General features: G+C 33.6%; 1 protein-coding gene across 1 annotated transcript; it reads left to right on the top strand.

Annotated features, from left to right (window-relative positions):
* Positions 1-1466: 1466 nt before the first annotated feature.
* LOC140057435 (GATOR2 complex protein WDR59-like) lies at positions 1467-25290 on the top strand. Its single transcript, XM_072103094.1, has 25 exons — positions 1467-1582; positions 2400-2449; positions 2771-2900; positions 3523-3608; positions 13249-13329; positions 13578-13618; positions 13993-14081; positions 14189-14308; positions 14595-14672; positions 15038-15194; positions 15605-15684; positions 16175-16423; positions 16817-16975; positions 17339-17440; positions 17870-18011; positions 18283-18352; positions 19160-19253; positions 19950-20083; positions 20884-20965; positions 21616-21728; positions 21843-21999; positions 22399-22568; positions 22977-23119; positions 23521-23637; positions 24241-25290. The coding sequence occupies exons 1-25, from the start codon at positions 1547-1549 to the stop codon at positions 24363-24365; spliced, it is 2805 nt and encodes a 934-aa protein (XP_071959195.1). The 5' UTR covers positions 1467-1546; the 3' UTR covers positions 24366-25290.
* Positions 25291-25338: the final 48 nt, after the last annotated feature.

The raw sequence follows: 25338 nt of genomic DNA, 5'->3' as shown, positions 1-25338 counted from the left end.
ATACTGTTTTGTTAATCAATGTTGCTACATTGGTAGCGAAATGTCCGATTCATGCAAGATATTGTATTGTAATGTTATGAATACACGTTTATGGTAGTTGATGTGTATGGCCGCACCGTCCCAGAATAAAAATGTTTTAAACAGATAGTTTGTCTCCGATGGTTTTTGTATGGGCTTTTAATGGAGAATGAAATACGATAAAATATACAACATTTGCAAAGATGCCGATTTCTAGACTAATTCCGCCGCCGGCTTATAGCCTTAGGCATATACGAAGTCAAGTTTTAAGTAGAAAATCCCCACCTAAAATTTTGAACTCGCGTCTGGATAGTTGAAATTTTAACATTATCATACTATTATTATCATAGGTGATTATGTATAGTATTAAGTATATGTGCAATTCTGGGCTCTATTTTCATTATTAGCTTTGTCCCAACCGCGGTGGGCTAGTTTTGGAGACTTCATAATATTTAATTTCATATTTCAATGAATAGGTGCACTTTCCGGAGACAAGCTCTATTATCCTGGTGTGAGTCTTGTATAGTTTGTTTCATATAATTTCAAATCATGCAGTGCAATTTTTTTTTCGGGCGGAAACCTATCCAGCTCTATTTTTCAAAATTGTCTTTGCTCAGCCCCAACCATGGTGGGGTACTGAACATTTTTATATCATGTTGTTTGAAAAAAAAAATAGATGTCATTTCCGGGGACCTTGCAGCTCTATTTTAAACATTTTGGTATGCCAATGAGTTTGTGCAGGTGTACGTATATTGAGAAAATTGGTATGCGGTATGTTATGCAACTTTTGTTTTTTCACGCTGCTGCTCTAGCCCGCTACGTCACACGAGATGACTCATTTATTAGACGAAATCAAGCAGCAGTTATAGTACTACACTTTGACATTTTTGCTAAAATGGAAACTCGACTATAATTTATAGGTACCAGCTGCATTTCTGGTATTTATGAGTCCCATGACAATACTGTATTTCACTGTCAGATAATCATTGAATTATTATCAAAACAGTCCATGAAAGTTTTTGTTTGTAATATGATACTTCACACTTGAAGTATCTAAGGTGTGATGAAGTGACCTCCAGACTTGACCTTAGCAATAAAATAAACTAAATTGAGTCTGTTTCCTATCAAAGTTATTCACTTTTGTAACAAAATTCACATTATAAAAAGAGAAAAGAAACGTTTAATTATTATAACTCAAAAACCACATTGTCTGACAGACAATTGAAGTATTTTTTGCTTTTAATACATTTTTCAGGTAAAATAACTATTATGTGACAATAAAATGACACATTCAAAAACAAATTTGAAATAAAAAATATTTTTCAGAGGGACAATATATCTTTAAAACTGTTACGTCATTAAGCGAGCAGCGTTTTTTGTAAGAAATATTTCTTGTTTTATATGGGCCGCATGGGGGCGCCAAAGCATGACATGACACGCCGCCGGATAAAAAAAAACAGACGATCGTCGACGAAAAGAAAACAAATGATTCGTAAAGTATAAAATCTACTTTTTTGTGTGTGGAAACATGACAGAAATAGATAAATGTCACATCGATCTACAGGTATGTTGGATCATAAGATTGTAATCCAAGTATAATGAGTTTAGTCGTACAAAACTAGAAGAATATTAATAAGCTAGCCTACTAGTAGGGCCATCCGCCTAGGCTACCTAGGCGGATTCCCACCTAGGCTAGTAGGTCCTATTTAGGCCTAGGCCTAGGCCCTAGCTAGCCTAGCTAAAAAGTAGGCCTAGCTAGGCCTAGTAGGCCCTACCTAGGCCTAGTACTAGTACTAGTAGTAGGCTAGAGCCTAGGCCCAGGCTATAATAGTATAGGCTATAGGCCCTAGCCTTAAAGTAGAGAGGCTAGGCCTAGCTAGCCTTCTGGCTGGGTGGTGTAACACTGTCTGTGAAAGAGCATGCAATAGAGGCTAGTATATAGATAGGCTAGGCCTAGGCCATTTACGAATAGAGAATAATAATAATAATAATAATAACAGGATTTTTATAGCGCACATACCACTCAAGAGTGCTCAAGGCGCATTCAAAAAAATAAAAACAAATCATACAAATGCCTGACAAATAAAATGCAATTTCTTTGGAGGGTCCGCATCCGTTCTCGTTCTGTCGCGGTCCTGGACCCCTACCTAGGTGACCAAACAAAACAGGCCCTACTAAGGTTGGCCTAGCCTAGCCCTAGGGCTACCCAGGCAGGCTAGTAAGTACATTTTCTCACTGTTGCATATAATTAATGCAAGTTTGATTTTCTTCTTTTTTTTGCGTTTGTGGCTAATTTAACCGCCTACTAGGCCTAGGCCTACTTATAATTTATAATTACATTTTATTATGTCCTACACACTGACTTTTTATTTCACTTGAAGGCCTCTGCCATGGGTCTTGATTGCACTGGCAAGCTTGCCGTTTTAGCAGGGTAAGTATCATTTTATTTTTTGGTAAGATTTATGCTCTTGGTTGTCAATTGTAAATTAATAATTAATAAATAAATTTGACCTAAAATTTGTTTTAATACTTTCCATAAACTGTAATTTAACAAAGGAAAAAGGATTTTACAACTGTTTAATTTCGTCTGTTTTATAAAGTGAATTTTTTTTTTCTGTTAAAGGTGAATTAAAAACTACAAAATAATGAACCTATTTAAAATTGTTCATGCTTTGGAGTGCAATATATCTTTAATATTTATCAATACATACACAGACATACTTACAATTGAAATTGTTTTTTTCTCCTTCAGTCGGAGGTTCATGCGTATTATTGACTTGGACCAGAAGTCTGTGGTTAATTTAAAACGCGAGAGTAACTTCAAATGGGATGTGAGCGTTGTACAATGGAATAATCACTTACCAAACCAATTTGCAATTGCTGTAAGTGAGAGTAAAGTTGGAGACTAGACTTAATCAATTTTATTCAAATGGTGGCAGTCGTAATATAATATTATACTTGTAATTTACTAATTCCAATTCATAATTTCTCTTGATTTTTATTTATGCATAAAACATCGAGGCTGTTGTGTTGCAACAGCAACAGTATAAATATTAGTTTTGAGCACTATAATTTGTGTTTGACAGATGCAGGCAAAACATTTCTATTTATCATACATTTCTAATATTTATCGATATATAATTTCGCTTATGTTTCATAACTTTTGTGATTCTTGATTGTGCCACACAACTTATCAGTTGGGGAATAGTTCAAAATACACAGTAAAATCCTTATTCTTTTTTGTATACCCACCAACTTTTTTCACTTTCTAAGAAGTCACCGTTTACGGTATTACATTGGTTAAACTACCTCTGAAACATCTGCCTGGCTTTTATAGCAGAATTTTGCCAAATTTGAAAGGAAATTCATGTTTTTTGTCATAATTTTTGTTACACATATTTGATTTATGTACTTTAACCAGATATTATATTAAAATCCATGCCTGTACCTGAGCTTTAAATAGAACTGTAGGACTACTTTGACAATGATTTATAATTTCCTCAGGCAAATGAAACTGGTGATATATATACGATACAAGAAGGAGATTGGAGACTAAGCAGTTCTTTAAGGGGTCATAACAGAGCAATAAGGTAAGAAAATAAATTCCCAAAACACTGTCCTAAATTTGATTTTAACAAGTGTGATATTAAACGAAATATTTTATATATATATAAATATTGTTCAGAAATTCCGAACATCATTCTAGATACATATGTTGTGGTACCTACAAATATTTATAAATTAACTATAAAAACACTTCATCTTATACCCTTTCACAACCTCTAACAAGCTGTAAACAGGTTTGCATAGTGTGAAGATACTTTTGTGGAAAATCTCTGGAGAAAAACACACAGCAGGCCTGTTTTTTTGTTCCAAGATGTTACTGCACATGCATGTATTGCCCTGGTATTAAAGTGACCAATCATAGGAATCAATTAGTGAGCAATTACTGTGTTTTCTCCCAAGATTTCTCATGGTTTGCGTATACATGTATGAAAACGTGTAATAAATCGGGAGATCAAATCTGGTTACAACTTGTAAACATTTTTATACAAATGTGAAAAGGGTACTATTATTAAACTCAAAATTAAAATTGAAGTCAGTTCAAAATCACAAAAATCTGGGGATCAATTTATAGTTGTATTTACAATGACTGTCCAGAGGCGTATCCAATAATTATATTATATGTCAAAATTATTATCAAAAAGTAGTTCATAAATTAATTTTAGCTGTCAAAATGAGGGAGCACGTTTCTCCTGCTCTCTTATTAAGGATGCTCTCCTACAATGAATAAAATCAAACCATTTACTAAATAAATATTTTGGCTTTTGATAAGAATTGAAAATAATTTGTCCTACTTTGATTGAAAAGATACCATAACTGATGACCTCTATGATGTACTAAGGGCAATAGTTCAAGTACGGTTATCTGGAAATAAATAATTTCTAAAACATAGTGGGCTTCAGCAACGATAAGGCTGTGTGTTCAATATACTTCAGTTGCTTATGTTTGAAACTAGTAGCCTACAATTTGTTAAAGCCTATGACAGAAATATGATGAATGAGGTATTACATGAGAAAGCTTACATGGCCATTAAATATTCATTTAGAGTTCTAAAAGTGGTTTTTAATAGCTATGTTGTTTTCTATGAAACTTTGTATGTTGTTTGTTCAGTGTGCTGTGTAGTTGAGTTATCTCATTATCAAGTTTGTAGTACTACTGTAGGCATGTTCAAATTTACTTAAAAATGCGTTATCAGTTTAATGGTCATCGTTTGGCCACCGTACAAGATATCATATGCATTCCAGCCTTGCCAGTTAGGGGGCATAATGTGAATTTGTAAGGTGGTTGCTGTTTTTTAGCTAAATGTCAATTTCAACATCTTCATATAAAATGTCTGCATCCTGGAAAGATACTTTCATCTAGTTGAAGTTATTTTTGAACATTTTTCCGAATTAATCCATGTTAGATTGCAGGTACTTTGTATTGACCAATGACGATCTTCGATCATAAACTTCGGTAACTATTTATTGGTTTTGACTATTGTTTTAACCAATTTTATAATAGTCTCTGAGTATTTATGATCTATCCAGCAGGAAACTGGAGTTAGAACTTTAGAAGTTTTTTGTAGAACGAAAATTTCAACAACATGTTTCACGATACTTCGAATCTGCGTCATTTGAACGATAAGGAATCTAAACTACTTGAAATGAAACTCAAAGCTCTAAAGCAGCAAGAAAGTCGAAAATTGCACGAATGTAATAGAAAGATCAAGAGTTTAAAACAGGAAACTGAGCGTGTGGAATCACCACATTTAAAAAATGCAGAGGCTAAAAAATCACAGTTTAAAAACCATCAAAGGTCAGTGAAAGAATTCTACTTAAAATGCACTGATTGGTTAGATGATCTTCAAAAGGATTTGGAAATGACCAATGAAAAAAAGCAGGGTGACCGTACAAGAATGTTGAAAATGAATCCAACTTGTTTTGGAAGAGATTGGAAAGTAGTTTCTGATTTGGAGGAGTTCACATCAGCAGATCATCAATCCACATCAGAGAATTCCAAGGATATATCTGGTGATAATAAGGTTGGCTCGTATTATGCTGTCAGCACTAGTTTTATCTGGCTGTGCCGTTTGAAGAAAGAATCTGACAGAAGGAATCAGAAACAGAAAGAAGAAAGCAAGAGGAAGATCAAACTTCTTGACAAAAGAAGTCTTTCAGATAATTTTAACTCGCTGGTGCCATTCTCTGGAGCCAGAAAGAAACCAAATTTACAATTTAAAAGCCATGCTTTGATGATGTCAGTTGAAGAACGAAATAAGGGTCTGGACAGGGATACAACAATTGAAAATCCACCACATGATCTTTCAACTTCAGATATTAACCCAGAAAATGTGTTGTATACCACCAGTATTAATTCTTTATCGGACAAAGGACAATATATTGATGTTAAACCAGCTCTGACTTCTTACACCAGTGATAGAAACTCTGACAATGATGCATCACTACCTCTTTCCTCTCATAAACGTAGACTACCACATTTACTGAAGGCGGATGTACACCAATCAAACACTTTACCATCTATTGTATCTAAGGTTGATTCACTAAGACTTGGTGAGCAGGACACTGAAGACATTCTTCTTAATAATATGCAAAGAACAAATACAAAGGAGAAGACTGATGAAGAACCATTGGACAGTCGTGATTCCAGTACTGCTTTTGAAGATATTCCACCACAGAATATTCGTTCCACTGATAGTGATGTCAAAAGTGATATTGGAAATGAGGGTAAAGAGGTTGAAGTTGGTTATGACGTCGACAGGCATAGTTCCACTTATGGTGAAAGTGATCCTGATGAACGGCCTTTTTCAAGGAATGGCAGCAAAAAGCCACAAAGTATTCCATACCAGTTGAAAGCCTACAGCAGGGATCTAGATAGAAGGATGGGAGCAAGCTTTTATTCACTTAAACATGGCTCAGATAAAGGAAATGCTAATAGTCAGAAGAATGTCATACATCAATTTACATATGGACGCCATTTTAAAAAAAGAATGTCTTTGGCTAAATAAATATTTTACAGATTCTATGGATATTGAGCCTAACACAATTGATCTAGCAAAAGTGTTCAACACAACAGTAGAACAGACTAAAAATAAAACAAAGAGACTGGTTAGGTGTCCAAATGAACCATTTTAAAGTACCAATGGATGGTTTCGTGAAGGTAATGATAATGAACAATAGTACATTTTTTTATTTGTTTATAATAATTAATATTAGTGTTTTTAAATAAATTGTAAAAAACAAATCTGACAATAGATTTTTGCATAATAAATAATCATTGAAGTATTGGTTCAAGAAAATTATTGATGTCATAAAATTTGGCTACTACTACTATCATTATAATTGAATTGATCATTAGACTGTTTTTGAATACTGCCCTCTATAATTCATTTGTTTAGTTTTTTTAAGGAGCTGTTGACAAGGCGCTTAAGCACAGCGAAATTCACATTTAGAAGTGTTATCTTTCAAACTTAACATTCAAATGTGTATGTCAATCAATTGACAGTTGAATCTACACAATAGTATGTTTACTCGGAACATGCATTGTAATAGTGTTTTGATAAACTAAAGATTTGGATAGTTCCTATAATACACACAACACATAATAAATGTCACACGTTCCGTACATTGTGTATATACACAGAGTAAAATTAAATACACTTGAAATGTTAACATAACCGTGACTTGAAATGAAAAAAAAAGATGTAACAGACTATATTTTCAATCAGTTTGAGCACCGACTGTAGATGTTAGTGAAGTCGTTCTTTGTAGTATGATGTTTTGTTTTTTTATTTAGTGTCACATGCTAGCAATAGCATTGCTAAGGTACATCTTTGAATGGTTTGTGTCATTTATTCATTCCCCGATTCATTTATTCAATTTTGTTGCTCAAAATAATTGTCAAAAATATGTATACAAGACAACAAGAAAAGATAACAAGCCATACACATAGAATGGACTTAATATGGTATAAAACAACGAAAAAAAAACAGAAATGCATGAGTCCACACCTTGTGACACTGTATAAATAAAAGCCAGTAACAATATTAATAATCTGTCTCAGTTGGTCCGGAGAGGGCGTTGTACATCCTGGCATCAAACTGATTAGATTTTCAATATAATTAATACCGAAAATTTATTTAATATTCGTAATCCACAACGTGTTACTCGTAGCTCTTCTTCTGTTGGTACTCTTTTTGATATTCGTCGCTGCAGAACTGAATCTTCTTTTCAATCATACATCCCACGTGTTACCAGAATTTGAAATAACTTACCCAGTGAAATCCGCAACTTAAATATTTCTGTTAGTTCTTTTAAAACCAAATTACTTAATTATCTCAATATTTATTTTTTAAATAATTTTGATATTGAAAATGTGTGTAGTTGGTCGCTTTCTTGTCTATGCTTTTATTGTAGAACGTAATTTATTTATTTTTCTCTGTTCTGGGTTGACCAACTAGCATAGGTGTTTAGCACCTGTTTGGTCTTTCTGTGCCTCCTTTTATAATTGTTTTGTCTTCTTTGTTATGTATATGGCAGAAATTGAATAAATAAAAAAAAATTTAAAAAAAATTAGTACACTACAGTACAGTACTTTGACGCAGATTCTGAATTTAGTTTAATCAACCTTTAAAGGACACTGCACACTGTAATTGTAACACATTTTATATTTGATCTTTTATATAACTAAATTTATAGTACACCACACCATACCATACCTCTCTAATAGCTGTTTATTCACCCCAATTATAAGTCGTAAATCTCACATTATGCAGTGATTTAGTTTGTTTATTCTGTGCCCATTGCCCTATATTAATCCAAAGTTGAAATATTTAGCAGTATGTAGCATTCTAGAAAATAATAAAGGATAAAGACTCTAGTTATAAATATTTCCATTCTAAGAACTATATTTTTATACATCTCTACAAGAGCAGTCGTAGTTTAATTAAACTTTGCTAAAAATGTATCAATACTGTCCAGTAGTAGTAGCTATTTTAACTAAAGCTCTGTCTACACTATCAAACTTTATATGACAAAAAAAATGTGCCCATATATGGACATAATGATGTCATATCACTAGCATATTTAAGAATCACTACCATATTTGCACATCTAATTTTTTATTTGTCAAACTATAGTTTGAAAGTGTAGATAGAGCTTTAGACTAATTCATTTTAAATGAAGAAGTTGTTAATCAATGGTTATAATTACAAGAAACAAAACACGATTTTAACTCTGAACAGAAAACTCCTAAACAACTTACTAATAGGAAGATTTCAGAATACTACTCCAAAATTATCAGCAGAACAAAAAAAACGAATATTAAAAGCTTTATTGTAAAAACTTCAAATCTAAGCAAAATCTTATCAAAATACAATATTGATTGTATACAGTGATTATTCATTGTTGACATAGTATATCTTAGGTCTTGGTGAATAATACTATGTAAACACTATCAATAAAAGTAAACACTATCAAATGGTTTACCATACTAGACTCAGGAGAGCGGTTTCAGTTTCTCTGTTTGTACAGTCCTAACACTGTAGATCTCCAAGTTAGAAAACTTCTACGAGATACTTTTACATACTTCCACTTGAATTTGGAGATTGCTGATTATTAGTAGAATTGGTTTGAAATATTATTTATTTATATAAACTGTTTACTTGCTGGAAATATAAAAAGTTGAAACTAATTTCATGGAGAATTTGCCAGTATCTTATTTAACAGTACACACAAGTATTTTAATTTGGAGATTACTGATTTAGTAGAATTTGTTTGAATAATTTATTCAATTTGTTTCTAAAAATTGGAAGAAGATTTGTTTACTTGTTGGATATGTTGCTGCTGATTTTATGGAGAATTAATCTGCATTTTTGTGTTTTCTTTCTAAGAATTTGAAGGAGATTGTTTTATTGGTTGTTTGATGATTAATGTTAACTTCTGAGAGGTCGTTTTCTTGGGGGGAAAAACTCATTATGGTTACTCTTTTGGAATGCCTTTCTTGATTATTAGTTAACAAGATATGAATGCTTAGGACAAGATATGATTCAAACTTAAAAGCCATCCTTGCTGACAATGGTATTTATTCAAATTAGTTGCAGGAGCATTAGAAAAATTATTTTCATATGGAGCTAGGAGCAAGTCCTGTGAACATTTTGGAATTAGTTCCTACATTGACAAATGACAGATTCTTATAATAAAACTGATGTTTAATGAGTACCTTTGTTGCAAATGATTTTACCTTAGAGATTTCTTCAAGCACACCACAACGCCAAGACATTTATGACATTTTAATATGTCTGAAATGGTATGAAAGGCCAACTATGTATTGCTAAGTTGTTGAACAAAAATGTTATATCAGTTATAATTGGAATGTGTTGTGTTCTGATATCAACTATATATAGAAACAAACATGAGGATTTATTACACAATCGTAACACTTAAACTTGACTGCAGCCAATTTTTCTCACTAGATATTGTATAAAGTTCACAAGTTTCAAATCTGCACCCAAAAAAAATAACACTTGATTGATTCAACAGTATTACATTTGTTTTTGAAAATATTCCATTTATAAAATTGTAATATTCTGGAAAAAAAAGACGTAATCATTTTAAAGGAAGTATGGATTATTGTTTTTCATTGTATGTTTTCCTCGGCAGATGGCTCATATATTTCGCGTCAATATGAAAAATAGTTAAATTGCAATCAGAATTATTGATGATAGACTAAGATGATTTCAATGAAATATTGCAGAACAAATTTCTGGTAGGATGTGAGTTGCTTTACTGCTCAAGTAAATAAAGGGAAATGTGATGAATATTGTTTTCGTGAAGATTATAGTCATCACCTGTAGTTGCTGAAAATGCGTTTGACAAGTTATCTACTAATTAATCACATGTGTATTATTTAAGAATTATTTTTTGTCTGTAGCTGTCTTATGTTGATTTTGATCAAGAATTTTAAATAGAATTTTTACAAAACGCACTGTATTACTTTGATTTTTATTGGATGTTGACTGTTAATTTTATACACAAGCTACAAACAGTTGCATTGAGTTGTTACAATTTTTCTCTCGGACTTGATGAACAACTGTACTTACATTTGAAATAATGTTTTGATATTTCCCAGCTTATTTTTATACTAAAAAAAAAGAAGTAATAATGGTGCTACTTTTTATTCAACTATAATATTCTGTATGCATTGAGTGTCGTAATCAAGATTATTACTTTAAACAAATTCAAGGCTTTTGTTTCTATATACAAAGTTCACAGAAGTGGTTCTTGACAAAATTTCCCATTAGCAGTGTAAAGGTAAAGAAGCAGATTGATAGACTGAGTGAGGACTTTCGTAAAAGGAATCCATTTCAAATTAGCATTATATAAGCCACAAGCTCAATATTTGTTCTATATTAATCAGCACTACTCAACAGATATAACAAGATATCTTGGTCATATGTTGTACTGAATCAAACATCATTAATCTGCAATTGATAGAATAATTGAAGTTTGAGGACTGGTTCTGTAGATCTATCATCAGAATAATTATCTTGCCAGCACAGTCTGTTTTGATGTCACCACTGGATAATCCAAGCCAATTTACAGCATTTTTATGATGTCAAAAAAGGGTGCCTTTAAATCGCAACGTCTCCAAAAAGCATCACGCATAAATTTTATTGAAGGAAATCGGTTAGATGCGCAAATGAAACTATTTGGTCGAGCTGAGCGTCACATGATCCACGTTGCCAACAACGAGCTTCGATTGCTGGGTGAAGAAATTAGTCGTATTAAGCTATCAAGTGGAAATATATCATCAGAATTGCAGAACTGTGAAAATACCAAAATGCCATGCTTTCTCTATGGTGAAAGGGTAAGCAGTAGAAAATACGCAAGAAATATTACAATGTTGGATAAACAGTCTGATTTTGGACAACATAAAGTAAACGCTACGTCTGAACAATCAAAATCTATTGACATTAAAGACAATTTTGATAATTTATTCTCAAATGATGTTGATGATCATGATTCATCTTCTTCATCTGTTGATGGAACGACTTCTTCTGACAACTCTGTATTTTCCCAAACTTCTTTCTTGCCGTCATCTAGATTCCGTAGTCTCTCAGATCCAGGATTGACTAAACCGCGATCTTTCAGATCTACTGTGCTAAATCTACCCCAGCAAGGTGATCGCTTCCGTAAGCCAAAAAAATCGTACACTGAGCGATTACATTTAACTAATGGAGCAAAAAACAAATCATTAGTTAATAAAGGTACTGAATTGTTTGCACACAGAGCAAAAACTCCATGGGAGATGAGTCTGTCAAAATTTGATAGTCGTTTCAGTTCAAAACATATTGTGCAAAGGCCGAAGACCGCAATCGATTTCGCAAATACACCAAAACAATCGGTAGATTCATTTGTAAGTACAAATAACACAAGATTTATTCGCTCAAGAAGCTGTGAGGAAAGTGCTGGTAAAGTAACTACACCAAGTTTAAAATGGACTAGGCCATCAGTTTATGCACAAACAATAGCCAGCAGGCGGCGAACTATGAATTCACTTATAGTTAGAGGCAATAATAAAAAGACATTTGTTACTTCTGTAAAGTGACTGTCATTGTAACTAATATATATACAAGCGTACAGTTTTGTGTTGCATTTCAAAATTTTTCAACTCTGGACATTTTGTAATTGAACTAATGGTTATGTCAATGAAATTGATAGACTTTTGCTATTGCATATCTAAAGCTTGGTTCCCACTAGAACGTAACGCAAGGACGTAAACACAACGCAAGCGTTTTTAACCAATGACAAGCGAAGTTATAGATAGTTAGCAATCACAAGCGAATAAGCCATCGCTTGTGATTGGTCAATTCACTTGCGTTGCGTTACGTCCTTGTGTTGCGTCGCTAGTGGGAACCACGCTTTAAAGACAATATTGTTTAACTGAAACTACTTTATTAATATTCGTAGAACTATGAAAAAAGTTACGATATTTTTATGTGATAAGTGAGCAAATGCAATTTCCAGTTTATTTGGACAATAAAAGTTATCTGTATCTGTATCTGTTTAAATAAAAACTAAAGCTCTATCTACACTATCAAACTTTACGTGACAAAAAATGTGATGTGCATGATGATGTCATATCACTACCGTATTTGAGCATATCACATTTGAACTAGTTTGATAGAGTATAGACAGAGCTTAACTTTAGAGTTGTGTGGCACACCTACAAACACAGACAAAATGCTTTGCCTCTTTTGCCACTCCTTGGCACAATAAAGCTATTTGTTATTTTTTTGGCCAAATTGATAAATAAAATGTAATTATGCACTTGATAATTAAGATTGTGTAATATTGTAAATATATGAAGAATATATAAAATATATAATAATAATATTATAAATTATATTAATAAAAAATATATTATCATAACAAAAGTATTTGTTTTTAATGTGTTGCATGGCATATTTTAATTATTTTCTTCCTGATAAAGGTACTTTAAAGCTCTGTCTATTATCAATTTTGCCCAGCTGCTTAGCATACAGTAGGTACAGCAGTGAGAGGGCTATTATGAAACCACAAGACATGTATCTGAAATGCAGTTAACGTCTGAAAAATTGTTTTTCTATACCTATTTACATGTATACAAATGTCTGCCTTGTTTCAGTGATCTGGATTGGTCTCACTTTGAAAGTAACCTGTTAGCAACATGCTCGGTTGATACCTACATTTTTCTCTGGGATACAAGGTAAAGATATTTTCATTATAATATACAGTATTTATTTTTGCTTTATAATCCCATAATATATAGGATTATTATGACTCTGCAAAATAAAATGAAAAGGTTTCCCATTGAGACAGGAATGTTATAATTTTCTCAGAGTCTCTGAACTGTTGGTACATCATGTCAGAGTTCAAGTGCTCAGACCCGCCACATCAACAAATTGTTCATCATTATATTTAAATTAATGTTAATCTTCGTTTGATTGCCTTTAGGGAAGACACAAGAAAGCCGTGCGGTTCATTCTCAACTGTTTGTAAGTAGGACACTCGATTACTGATGTCATTGAACATCAATATACTGTACTTATCCTGTAGGCTGTGGATATTGAGTTTCCTTTGAGCTCTGTCTACACTATCAAACTAGTTTGACCAAAAAAAAGGTGTGATGTGCCCAAATATGGTAGTGATATGCCCAAATTCATTCATTCAATCAAGCCTTGTTTATTTGAAAATAATAATAAATAAAAAAACACAATATGTTGAAGTTAACAAAAAAATAGCATATAATTATTCTAAACATTTTTGTCGTTAAAATATTAAGAGGTTGGTAGCCATTTATTTTTAATTTATTTTTATCTCCCTCATTTGTGTTAAATGTTTAGGCCTAACATTTCCTTTTCCATTGCAGTTGGTGCCGCACAAGTGAAATGGAACAAGTTAAACTCTAATTTACTAGCTACAGTTCATGAGGGAAATCTTAGACTGTGGGATAAACGGGTAGGTAGCTAGCTGACAAATCAGAAATCAATAAACCAAGAACAGAAACTTTAAAGTAACACATTTTGACGAGGCTTTTTTTAAATATGACCTATATTTCTTTACAGAATACAAGTCAAGCAGCAGTACAATATATAACAGCTCACACACAAAAGATACATGGGCTAGATTGGAACCCAACAGATGAATTCAGCCTGGCAACTTCTAGTCAAGATGGACTTGTTAAAGTAATATTTTTTTTTTTTTGAAAAAAAAACATTACTATTGTCTATACTATAAAACTTTATGTGACACAAAAATGTGGTGTGGCCATATATGGACATGATGATATATCACTACCATATTTGAGCATATCACTTCCATATTTGGGCACATCACACTTTTGTTGTCAAACTAGTTTGATAGTGAAGACAGAGCTTAAAAATAAATAGTAATAAACAAAAGACTTTTTTTCTGAAGTTTGCACATGTCTAGATTATTTTTTAAACTTTTAACTGTCTCTTTTGTTTTTAGTTTTGGGATGTGAGAGATAATCACAAAGCAGACAAGGAATTGCGTACCAAAGGTCCTGCCTGGAGAGCTTGTTATGCGGTAAGGAAACTCAAATCTTAAGCCTTGTCTACACTATCAAACTTTGTGTGACAAAAAAGTGTGATGAGCTTAAATATGGTAGTGATATGTCATCATTGTGTCCACATATGATCACGTTACATTTTTTTGTCAGATAAAGTTTGATAGTGTAGACATGCATAACAGACTGATTGTCTGCCTGTATTCTTAGTTATTAAAATGTGTCCATGTTCACGTCGAACAATTCGCTTTATGCAGTTATTCTGTTGGTCTGGTTGAAGAACATACACTCTTCATCAATTTAATAGAGTCTCTCATGCTGTAGTCTACTAGGCTTTTAGTGTGCAATGCCAAATAATTTTACCTATTTTTCTATCCTGATATAGCCCTTTGGCGATGGTATAATAACAGCAACTGTACCTCAGCTTCGAGATGAGAATACTGTAGTACTCTGGAGTCGTAGCACACCACACCAACCAGTGCATGTCTTCCAAGGCCATAGGGATGTTGTTCTTGATTTTCAATGGCGACATAAACAAGATGGTTAGTTTGTATTCATGCACCCTTCTCTTCATGAGTAGTGGTTTTATTTTTTCTTCTACATCTGCGACCTAACTCATATTCACTTACTCACTCGTAGTGAATAATACCTTGTTGTACGAATCTATTCACCCTCATTAACCCATAGTTTTACATTTTGACATTATTAGATTTAGTGACATATGTCTTGTAGTGGACCTTTCTTTCCAATCCCAAGGTCCAGGGTTCAATCTGCACCTAGTTCCAGGGTTTTAACTCACGACTCAACTTGACTCCCTAAGCCCCAAATGAGACTTATATATGATATTTATAAGAATGATAAATAAAAAAATAGTTTATCCATCCTTTAATTGCCGAGTTACTCACTGTTAGATGAAATAAAAAAAAATAAATAAATAAATTTTCATTAATAGATTCATCTGACCATCAGCTTGTTACTTGGTCACGTGATCAACACCTGATTATCTGGAAGATCGACACAAATATACAGAGGGTATGTAATAATTGTACTGATTTTTTTATGTTGCTGTGTTGGAAATGCCATCATAACCCATATTAACATTAATGTCTTTATACACCTACTGTAATCATATTTGTTTTGTGCCTAAAACAAACATGGTCCATTTCACAGAGCATTTTCTGCTGCGGCACCTTTCCTTGGAATCCAATACCTCATTGTATACGTAATTCTTCTACATTGAAACAGTTAAAATCTGTTCTTAAAACCCATCTTCAAGAACTTTTGATAAAGAGCGCCTCAATATATTCATATTATTACAGTATTAACATATTTTTTATTTCAAACATACAACAAAAAAGTAGACACAAATTGGTTAAAACAGAAATATATTTTTTATAAATACAGTATGATTACTAAAATATTTTTTGATTTCAAATATACAAAAATAAATTATATATAATTGGTAAAAAAAGAAATATATTTTGTATAAATATTTTGAATTGAACGTGAATGTTTTATTTAGTACTGCGGTGTTGATGTTGACACTCTGGTTCATAACACCCTATCAGAATCCGTGCCACTTTCAACCAATGGCACAGAGGAAGACACAAGTGTGCATGGCACTCCAACAAGATCAGACGAGACACCATCAGAGCATAGTTCATCTATCGACACTGAGATCTCCACACATTCCATGTCGCTGCAACAGGAATTCATTAAAATAACAAATTCACAGATATCGAGTAACACTAAGATGCCACATGTGGAGAAAGTAAGTGAGATAATTTTGGTCATAAATTTAAATTGTATTTACTGAAAATCAGGACGAAAAGGCCCCCATGTTTAGAACTCTTAAGGGGGCTGTACAAGGCTGAGTAGTTGCATTGAGGCTACTCATGGACTGGGGCCCATTTCAGCTCTCAGGTTTAGCCAGTGAGCAATCATATCCATTACGCCACTGCTGATACTGATGCTTCTTTTAGGCATTGTCATGTGTTTGTTTTCATGGAAATACAGTGGAGAGAGATTGTTGATTGATTGAAATCTCTGACTATTTAAAGTTAATCTTCCCATGCCCAGTGTCATTGAAAGTGTCTTTAGCCGTGCTTGCCAAAGAAAAATATCAATCAAAAAAGTTGGACATTTTATAAAACTTTTCTTTCAGATGGATATAGGAAACCGAAGTTGTACACTTGTTTCGCACAATGCAGCTGTAAAAATATTGGTTACATTCCCGTCCATGTATCCCAATAATACACCTCCTATCTTTGTGTATCATGAATCATCGGTAGTTGATTTAGAGCAAAAGACTAGAATCTTAAAGGTAAGACCATTCCTCCATGGTAAGACATACAGAACACTATATACAGTCCACTCTTCCAATACTGGAAACTCTCTCAAAACCAGACTTTTCTCAAGTTCCAAAATGTCCCAAATTAATTTTTACCATTTTAATTTTAAAGCCAGATTTTCTGGAAACCAGCCCAAAGGTGTACAGTACTGGGAGAGTTGACTAGTGGGGGATACCCCTTTGTGCTGGTAAAGTATATCTTTTTCCGGTCAAATGATGACTAAAGGAGCAACGAACTCTGATCAATTGCAGCCAACAAGAAGACTATGAGATTATGATACAATATAAATTATGTTTAAGTGTTTAATATCAATATTTAATTACTAATGTTTGCAGACACTGAAGGATACTTGTCGCCAGTGTGTCCAGCAATCTCGTCCATGTCTGGAAGCTTGTTTACAACAGTTATCAATTCCATTACAGAGCATGCAAAGTCCAGTAAGTTGTTTTTTTATATTTCATACGCATCCAACAGCGAGCAACTCGCCAATTATGAATAAACTATTTTATAATTTATCGTGCTTTATGTCTCATTTGAGGCTTAGAAAAAGAGTTGTGAGTTACAACCGTGGCACTGGTCAGGATTAAACCCTAGGATTGGAAGGCGTGTTAACCACCAAACTACAGCTCCACTAAAGTAGTTGTTTTATGTAGAAAATATTATGCCCTAAAATCTATTAATTCCCCTTGTGATTGTGATATGATTAGTAACGTTAATTATATAAAAATAAATTTTTAATGATTGCATTCTTATTTTTGTTCATTCATTCATTTATTTATTATTATACTATATATATACATGCATCAACAAATATAATTTATTCATAATGATGTCATTTTGATAAATTATTTAATTTATCCTTGTAGTCTAACTCACAAACCATTGTAGGAAGCCCAAGTATGTATAGACACCAGTACAGTCCAACACAGGCTAATTACAAGTACAACAGCTTTTCAGATAAATGCATTCCGTTTCCAAGAACATGTGGTGCCAGATTCTGTGGAGTAGGTTAGTACTGTATTAATTAAAGACTTAATTAAAGCTCTGTCTACACTATCAATCTAGATTGTGCCTGAATATGGTTGTGATATATTCCCAAATATGGTAGTGATATGACATCATCATGTCCATATTATGGGCACATCTCATTTTTTTGTAACATAAAGTTTGATAGTGTAGTCAGAGCTGTAGTTCTTTGTTAGTTATTCGCAAAGCCTCTTGTTTATATGGCACTGTGTTAAGAATTAAGCTAAGTATTAAAATCTTGTTCTGATTTCAGATAAACTTGTTGTTTTTCATCGACCTGGTACGTTTAGAAAAAACAGCAGTCAACAAGTACCAACTCCAAAGTAAGCATTATGTTATTGAGTAATTTAGAGACACATTCCCCTGAAACAAACAAATGGAAATATATGTTAAGGGTTCTACTTTAGAAGCTAGAAAGCACTGATGACACATTTAAAGATGTATTGTCCCTTTGACTAATTCAACCGAAATACAGACGTTTTTTTGTTAAAAAAATAACTTTGACTTCCAGTCAAAGTTTTCGATCAAAACATATCTCATAATGCAACGCGCTTGTTTGGCTACTCTGTATGCATAATCATAAAACTTCTTCGCGATCTGTGTGAAAACACCTTCCCAACCGCGACGAGTTGCAAACAATCCTAATTAGCATCATGCATAATGCATACTAATGGTTTGAAATCTTTGTTTACTTTTGCTTGTGACGATTTTCCAGACGAAATGTAATCAAATTAATTTACCTGTTAATTACATAAACTTGTTGTTTTTGCCTCGAATTTTCGAATTAAAGTGAATAACTTTAATATTACTTTGATATGGCCAATTTATATTTAGAATATTTTTTTTTTATTTTTTGTGTTTCAAGGGACAATACATCTTTAATCATTCTTGTGACAAAAAAAACAGTATAATTAATACTTTTTATTAAAACATTTTTAATCACAATATAATTAATAATATAATGTGTACACTTCTTAATTTAATTCTCGCTACTATATCTAAAATGTCTACAGTATCATAGGCAAATTCTAGGATACAGTGTTACATCACATCACACATCATGTGATGCCTGTATTAGCAAAGCTCTAACAATAATTGCTTTAGGATGTATAGTATTATTTCATCAACAGAGCATTATCAGCATTGGGCTCACTTCCATTGAAGAAGAAACCTGTTAATCAAGACAGTGTATCATTGAGTAGCTATTACAATCTCAGAGAAAATGTAAGGACACCGTATTTTACTACGATATACATATTGATTTACTACTGCTACTTTAAAGCTCTGTCTACACTATCAAACTTTATTTGACAAAAAGTGTGATGTGCCCAAATATGGTAGTGATATGACAGCATCATGTCTATATATGGGCATCACATTTTTTGTCACATAAAGTTTGATAGTGTAGACAAGGCTTTACATTGCAAAACATTGGTATCTACCATACTTATATATATAAGGGCTAGTGTTGCCCGAAAGCTCTGCTAACTTTTCTGGCTGTTTACTTTATCGTTTTGATTTAGCTTTTCGCTTTTTATTTTTGTATCTCCATTGAGATCCAGCCACTGATACCCACAGCATTGTCATTTTTTTCAGTAATTTGCCTTTAGATATATATATATATATATATATATATATATGATATAAATCAAAGAGCTGCATAGGCAGGATATAGAAAAAAATCAAGATCAAATAAGTTAAAACTGCCTCAATATAGATTTATTTTAACGACATGTTTCGGGCATAGCCCATCATCAGGTGAAAAGAATTGTAACAAAGGATAACATATATAAGTCACAAAATTACATAATAAAACAAATCAACCAATCAAAGATGTTAACAAACAAAAGGCATAGTTATAAAGGCATTTTTTTTTATATATATGATATATGTAATTAAGCCAATTATTATTTTTTTCAGAAACGACCGAAAGGTTTCAAATCCAAAAGAAAAGGCTCAGATTCAAGTTCCAAGCAATTCCGACACGGATCTGTTGTTTTACACAATGTGTCTGGGCTTCTTCCTATTCATCGCAAATTAGCTGAAACATATATGTAAGTGTTAACACTGTTACTACTCAATTTATTAGGTATTCAATCTATGATACTTGCTTTGGGGAAGACATCAATCAATTCAATTCAATTCAAAATTCTTTACTCATCCCACATGGGGCAATTCAAATAAAAAGGTCTGGATTAAAATGATCTTACAAAATATACAAAATATCACAATACACAGTACAATATAACAAGAGTCAAAGTTCAAGAATTTAAGAGTCGGATGGCCACTTGCCAAAAACAAATTTCTTTTTCGGTTTGTTCTACATGCCGGGCATCGAAAGCGACGCCTATGAGACTTATATATCGCCGGTATCCATAAAAATAATGTTCGAAGGCACTTTACAAAGTTAAACAGGAAATGCTTCTGTGTACAAGGTGTTCTGCGGTGGTGGAATGGGTGTGAACAGCAGGCTAATGTTCAGGAGGTATTTTTTTTTTTTTTTTTTTTTTTTTTTTTTACCATATTTAATGAGGGTGATCCATCCAGCTATTGCTGATCATTAGGGACCCTCAGAGGTTCACAAGACAAACACTATATACAAGATGCTTTACATAAACAAAGTCTTATTACAAGTCTTTGGGAGTGGAGTTGTAATTTAGTCCTTTGAAAAAATCCTGACGGGATTTGAACCCAGGACCCTTGGAGTGGTAGCCAAGCATCATAACCACCAAGCCACAACTCCACTCTACAATAGTTAATACAATAGTTAATATACTGGGTTGTATTTGCAGTGGTTCTAGCGCACCAATATACGTTTTTATTACCTTCATGTTTGATAAATATTTTATTTTAGACTACAGACCATCGACATTCCACGAATGTGCAGTATGAACGCCCAAGCTGCAAAGGAAGTAGGAAGAGATGATCTAGTACAGGTAGATATTGTTTTACATTATTGCTTGCAAAATATAGTAATACTCTCATTATACCAACTTGCTACTAGGTCTGGTATAAGGACTATAAACCGTAGGTCCAGTGTACACAGTTCACCCGTGTTCACTTTAAATAACCCAGTTCATCATTCAAGATGAGTAGGGTGTTACCCTGGTCAAATGCTTTACAAAATAGCCCCTGTACCATGTGGGTTAGGGCAGTGATTCATTTACTGTTGGTAATCCTTGGCCACATGTGCCTAAAGACATCAAATAAAAATAAGTTATGTGTGTCTGTTTGTTATTTATTTTTGTTAATTATTTATTTATACTGGATGACCTCTTCAGTCAAAGACTGGTCTTCCAGAGGGCCCAGTTATTATCAGTGGCTGTGATGTACTAGTACACCGGGGTGATCTCCTACTTGATGTACTAGGTTTTTTAAAGTGCACATGAGCTAGATGTGTACACTGGACCTACGCTTTATAGTCCTTATCCAAGAAGACTTGTTCTACAACAAGAACCATGGAGCGCTTGCACCTCGAACCCTTGCCGATGTTATGGCCATTCACTGTATATGTGAGCATATCACTTAGTTGGCAAGAAAGTTGATCTGTGTTGAATGTATTCACATGTTTTAATTCATCTTTCAGGTTTGGTCTTTGGCATCATTATCAACAGATTCCACGCTGATACCTGATGAAAACGTTGATGTTGGAATACCATGGGGAGCTCATCCCTTTGGCCGTAAATTGCTTTCTTCTTTGTGAGTAAAATGTATTTGTAATTCATCAATCGATTCTTAATCTAAGCATAAAATAAATCTTACAAATTTGAATATATCTGTTGTCTGACTTATATCTCTGTTTTGATCATTCAGGATTGAATATTATAGTTCAATACATGATGTACAAACATTAGCTATGATTTGCTGTACATTTGGGTCAAGAGCTACTCCGACCAATCAGGTGGCGCAACACAGAAATAAAAGGCGTGACTTTAAAAGGTCAACATCAAGTGATGACTTCATCTTATTGGTAATTAAGCACACATATGTAAAGCTTTTGTCTACACTATCAAACTTTATGTGACAAAAAAATGTGATGTGTCCATATATGGACATGATGATGTCATATCACTACCATATTTGGAAACATTTTTTCTCAAACTAGTTTGATAGTGTAGACAGAGCTGTAGAAGTGTCCAAAAATTCTCAACTTCACTCTACATCCTTTTTGGAAACATATTGTGTACCACAAACCCTGAGGTCAATCCTAACCTCAAACTAGTTTAAAAAAGGTGTGATGTTCCCAAATATGGTAGTGATATGACATAATCATGTTCACATAATAATGGGCACATAAAGTTGATGGTGTAGTTTTACTTTACTTCATTATTTTTATGATCAGTTTGAAATGTATTTCTCTTCTTTTTAGTCAGCTGGCAAGTACATGGTGCAAAGTAGCTATGATCCAATCTTCACTTCTGATTGGCAACCAGATGGCGACTACGGCTCAGGTTGGCTCCCTGAGTCACCAGACGACTACAAATTCAATTATAAGAACTTTTATGAGATTGAGACAAGGGAACATAATGAAAAATCAAAGTAATTAACTGTATAATCAATTTTATTTAATTAAATAAAAAAAATAAAAAATACAAATAAAATAGGAAATAAATCAAAATTCAAAACCAACTGTGAAAGACTGCTAAGACACTGACTACTGTACTTATGTGATAATCAACATGATGATTGTGAGAACTTATAACAATGAAGATATTAAAATCACAGAAAGGATAATTTTTAAGTACTGAAAATACTGTAATATATTTACAAGAAATATTCTTAAGCTCTGTCTACACTATCAAAAAGTGTTATGTGGCCAAATATGGTAGTGATATCCCCAAATATAGTAGTGATATGACATCATCATATCCATATATAGGTACATCACATTTTGTTGTCAAAGTGTATACAGAGCTAAAGATAAAACTATGTGTGTATTTTACGTAGGTTATTAGATGAGAACAAGCTGCGGCAATATGATGAGTTCAAGAGTGTTTATGCTGAGATTCTTTACCGATGGAACATAATGGAAGCTAGAGCTGATGTATTGAACTACCTCACACATCCTCCACCCGCATCCTCAGGACTAGGTAAGCATTTTAAGAGCTAGATACATCCTCAAAATTAGATCAGCACCCCAGGGCTAAATAAGCAACCCCAGGTCGAGATCAGCATCCCCTGGCCTAGATAAGCATCCCCAGGGCGAGATCAGCATCCCCTGGCCTAGATAAGCATCCCCAGGGCGAGATCAGCATCTCCGGGGCGAGATAAGCATCTTCAGGGCTAGATCAGCATCCTATGGGCTAGATCAACATCTTCAGAGCCAGATAAGCATTCCCATGGCCAGATAAGCATCCCTAGGGCGAGATCAGCATCCCCAGGGCTATAAGCATCCTATGGGCTAGATCAGCATCCCCTTATAGCCAGATAAAATAATCGCACCTAATCCAATATGTTGCCGCATTTAAATTAATTGTACTTGTATATACAGAGTTTGTGAATTTTGGTATTACTTGCCAGCATTGTCAGAAAAGAGTGTTTTCTATACAGTGTGATGACTGTCGCTGGTTTTCATTTAGTTGTGCAATATGCCATGTGGCTGTCAAAGGTAAGTACCCATACTTTAATCCAGAAACATACTTGTACAGTAAAAAACCCTCTTTTGGGACTCTCCTCAGTGGACATCCATATTCAGAGGACACGTCTATTAAGGGAATTCTTTCCTGAGAAGTGAACAAGGGGTAATAATGTACGTTTAACAATACGGCAAACTGCTATTCAAGGAATACCCCTAACAGGTGTTAATTATTATATACAAAATGCCATTGTCAACAAGTAAACTGAAATTTGTATTTTTTATATAATATTATACAAAACCTTACCAAGTAGAACTCTTGGGTTGTGATCTACTTGTTGACAACATTCATCTATAGCGAGCGATTAAAGTAAAAGACACTGTTTTTTAAATCTATTGGTACATACTTTGCATAGACAGTTTTACTCTTCACAAATGTTCAGTCTGTGACAAAATATACCCGATTAATTTTAGCAATATTAAAATCATAGTACTTTAATTTATCAATGGCATGTTCAGGATAAGATTAACTCTTCTAATCTAATTCTGGCTCTTATAAAGCAACTTATCTATCTATTCTCAGTCTCAGTAGCCAATTCTAATGTTGTTTGTATTTTCATTTTCTGTTGTAATTAGGTTCTTCCAATTTTTGCCTTACTTGTGGGCATGGTGGTCACACCTCACACATGCTGGAGTGGTTTAAAGAGGAGGCTGTATGTCCTACAGGGTGTGGTTGCAAATGTGCTTATCAGAACTGCTAATTGTTAAAACTTGTTGCCACAAATGGTCTTGCTAACTGGTTTGGTTGTCTGTCTTATCAAACTAGAGGTGCCTGCTACCATGGCCTTCAATAGACCTTTTGGTTGCTGGATTAGTACTTCAAACAGAGGCTGTCCTGCCATCAGTGGTCTTGCTAAAGTTTCGGTTGTCATTCTGCTTATCGGTATCAAACAAGATGTGTCCGCTACCTTCAACAGACCTTTTGGGGTGCTGGAGTGTTTTAAAGATAAGGATGTCTGTCAAACCGCTGATAGTGTCTGCTACCATCACTTAACAGATCTTTTCTGGTGTGGATCAAAAATGAGGATATCTGCCAATATCTGTAATCGTTGCTGCCATCGTTGGTCTTGCATCTGTGGCTGAAATTTTGGTTATTGATATCAAACAAAAAGTGTGTGCTCAGCGGCCCTCAACAGATCTTTTGTGGTGTGGATCAAAGATGAGGATGTCTCAATCTCTGTGATTGGTGCTGCCGTCCTTTTTCTTGCTATTGGATGTGGTATTCTGCTTTATCAAGAAATGTCTGCTACCAGGCTTTATTCTTTGATTGTTGTTAAAGTATTTGTTTGCCATACTGTTTGTCAGAGCTGATCATTGTGCCTATTAATACACACTATCTTCTTGAACTATGTGTAACATGTTGGCAAATACGAACCAATGAGGCTGTGGCGGTGGCCAGAGCTCTTGTTCTTCGCCGGAAACAAGAGAGGATGTCATTACTTTACTTCTGGCCAATAAAAGGGTAGTTTAAAGAGAGGTTCAATCAGGGTGATCAACCATTAAACCAGAACAAGCTGTATTTCTAATTGTACCATGTATCATAAATCCAGAACCATAATGCAAATAAATTCCAAAGATGTCAAAGTCAATGCAAATCATCATGTTTATCAATCTTCAGTAACTACCAAAGTTATTTTGAATAAAAGTAATATTTGAAAATAATGCTTTATAAGG

This window comes from Antedon mediterranea, chromosome 8, assembly GCF_964355755.1.
Source record: "Antedon mediterranea chromosome 8, ecAntMedi1.1, whole genome shotgun sequence".
NCBI lineage: Eukaryota > Metazoa > Echinodermata > Crinoidea > Comatulida > Antedonidae > Antedon > Antedon mediterranea.
Note: the sequence above shows the minus strand (reverse complement) of the source record. Positions and strands in the feature narration are given on the sequence as shown.

What these genes read in the sequence shown, in the direction of transcription:
- LOC140057435 (XM_072103094.1), top strand. Translation starts at nt 1,547, where the DNA reads ATGACAGAAATAGATAAATGTCACATCGATCTACAG. An exon ending in CAAACCAATTTGCAATTGCT is followed by an intron (nt 2,901 to 3,522) that starts GTAAGTGAGAGT and finishes TAATTTCCTCAG; the next exon opens with GCAAATGAAACTGGTGATAT. An exon ending in TACAGAGCATGCAAAGTCCA is followed by an intron (nt 17,441 to 17,869) that starts GTAAGTTGTTTT and finishes TTATCCTTGTAG; the next exon opens with TCTAACTCACAAACCATTGT.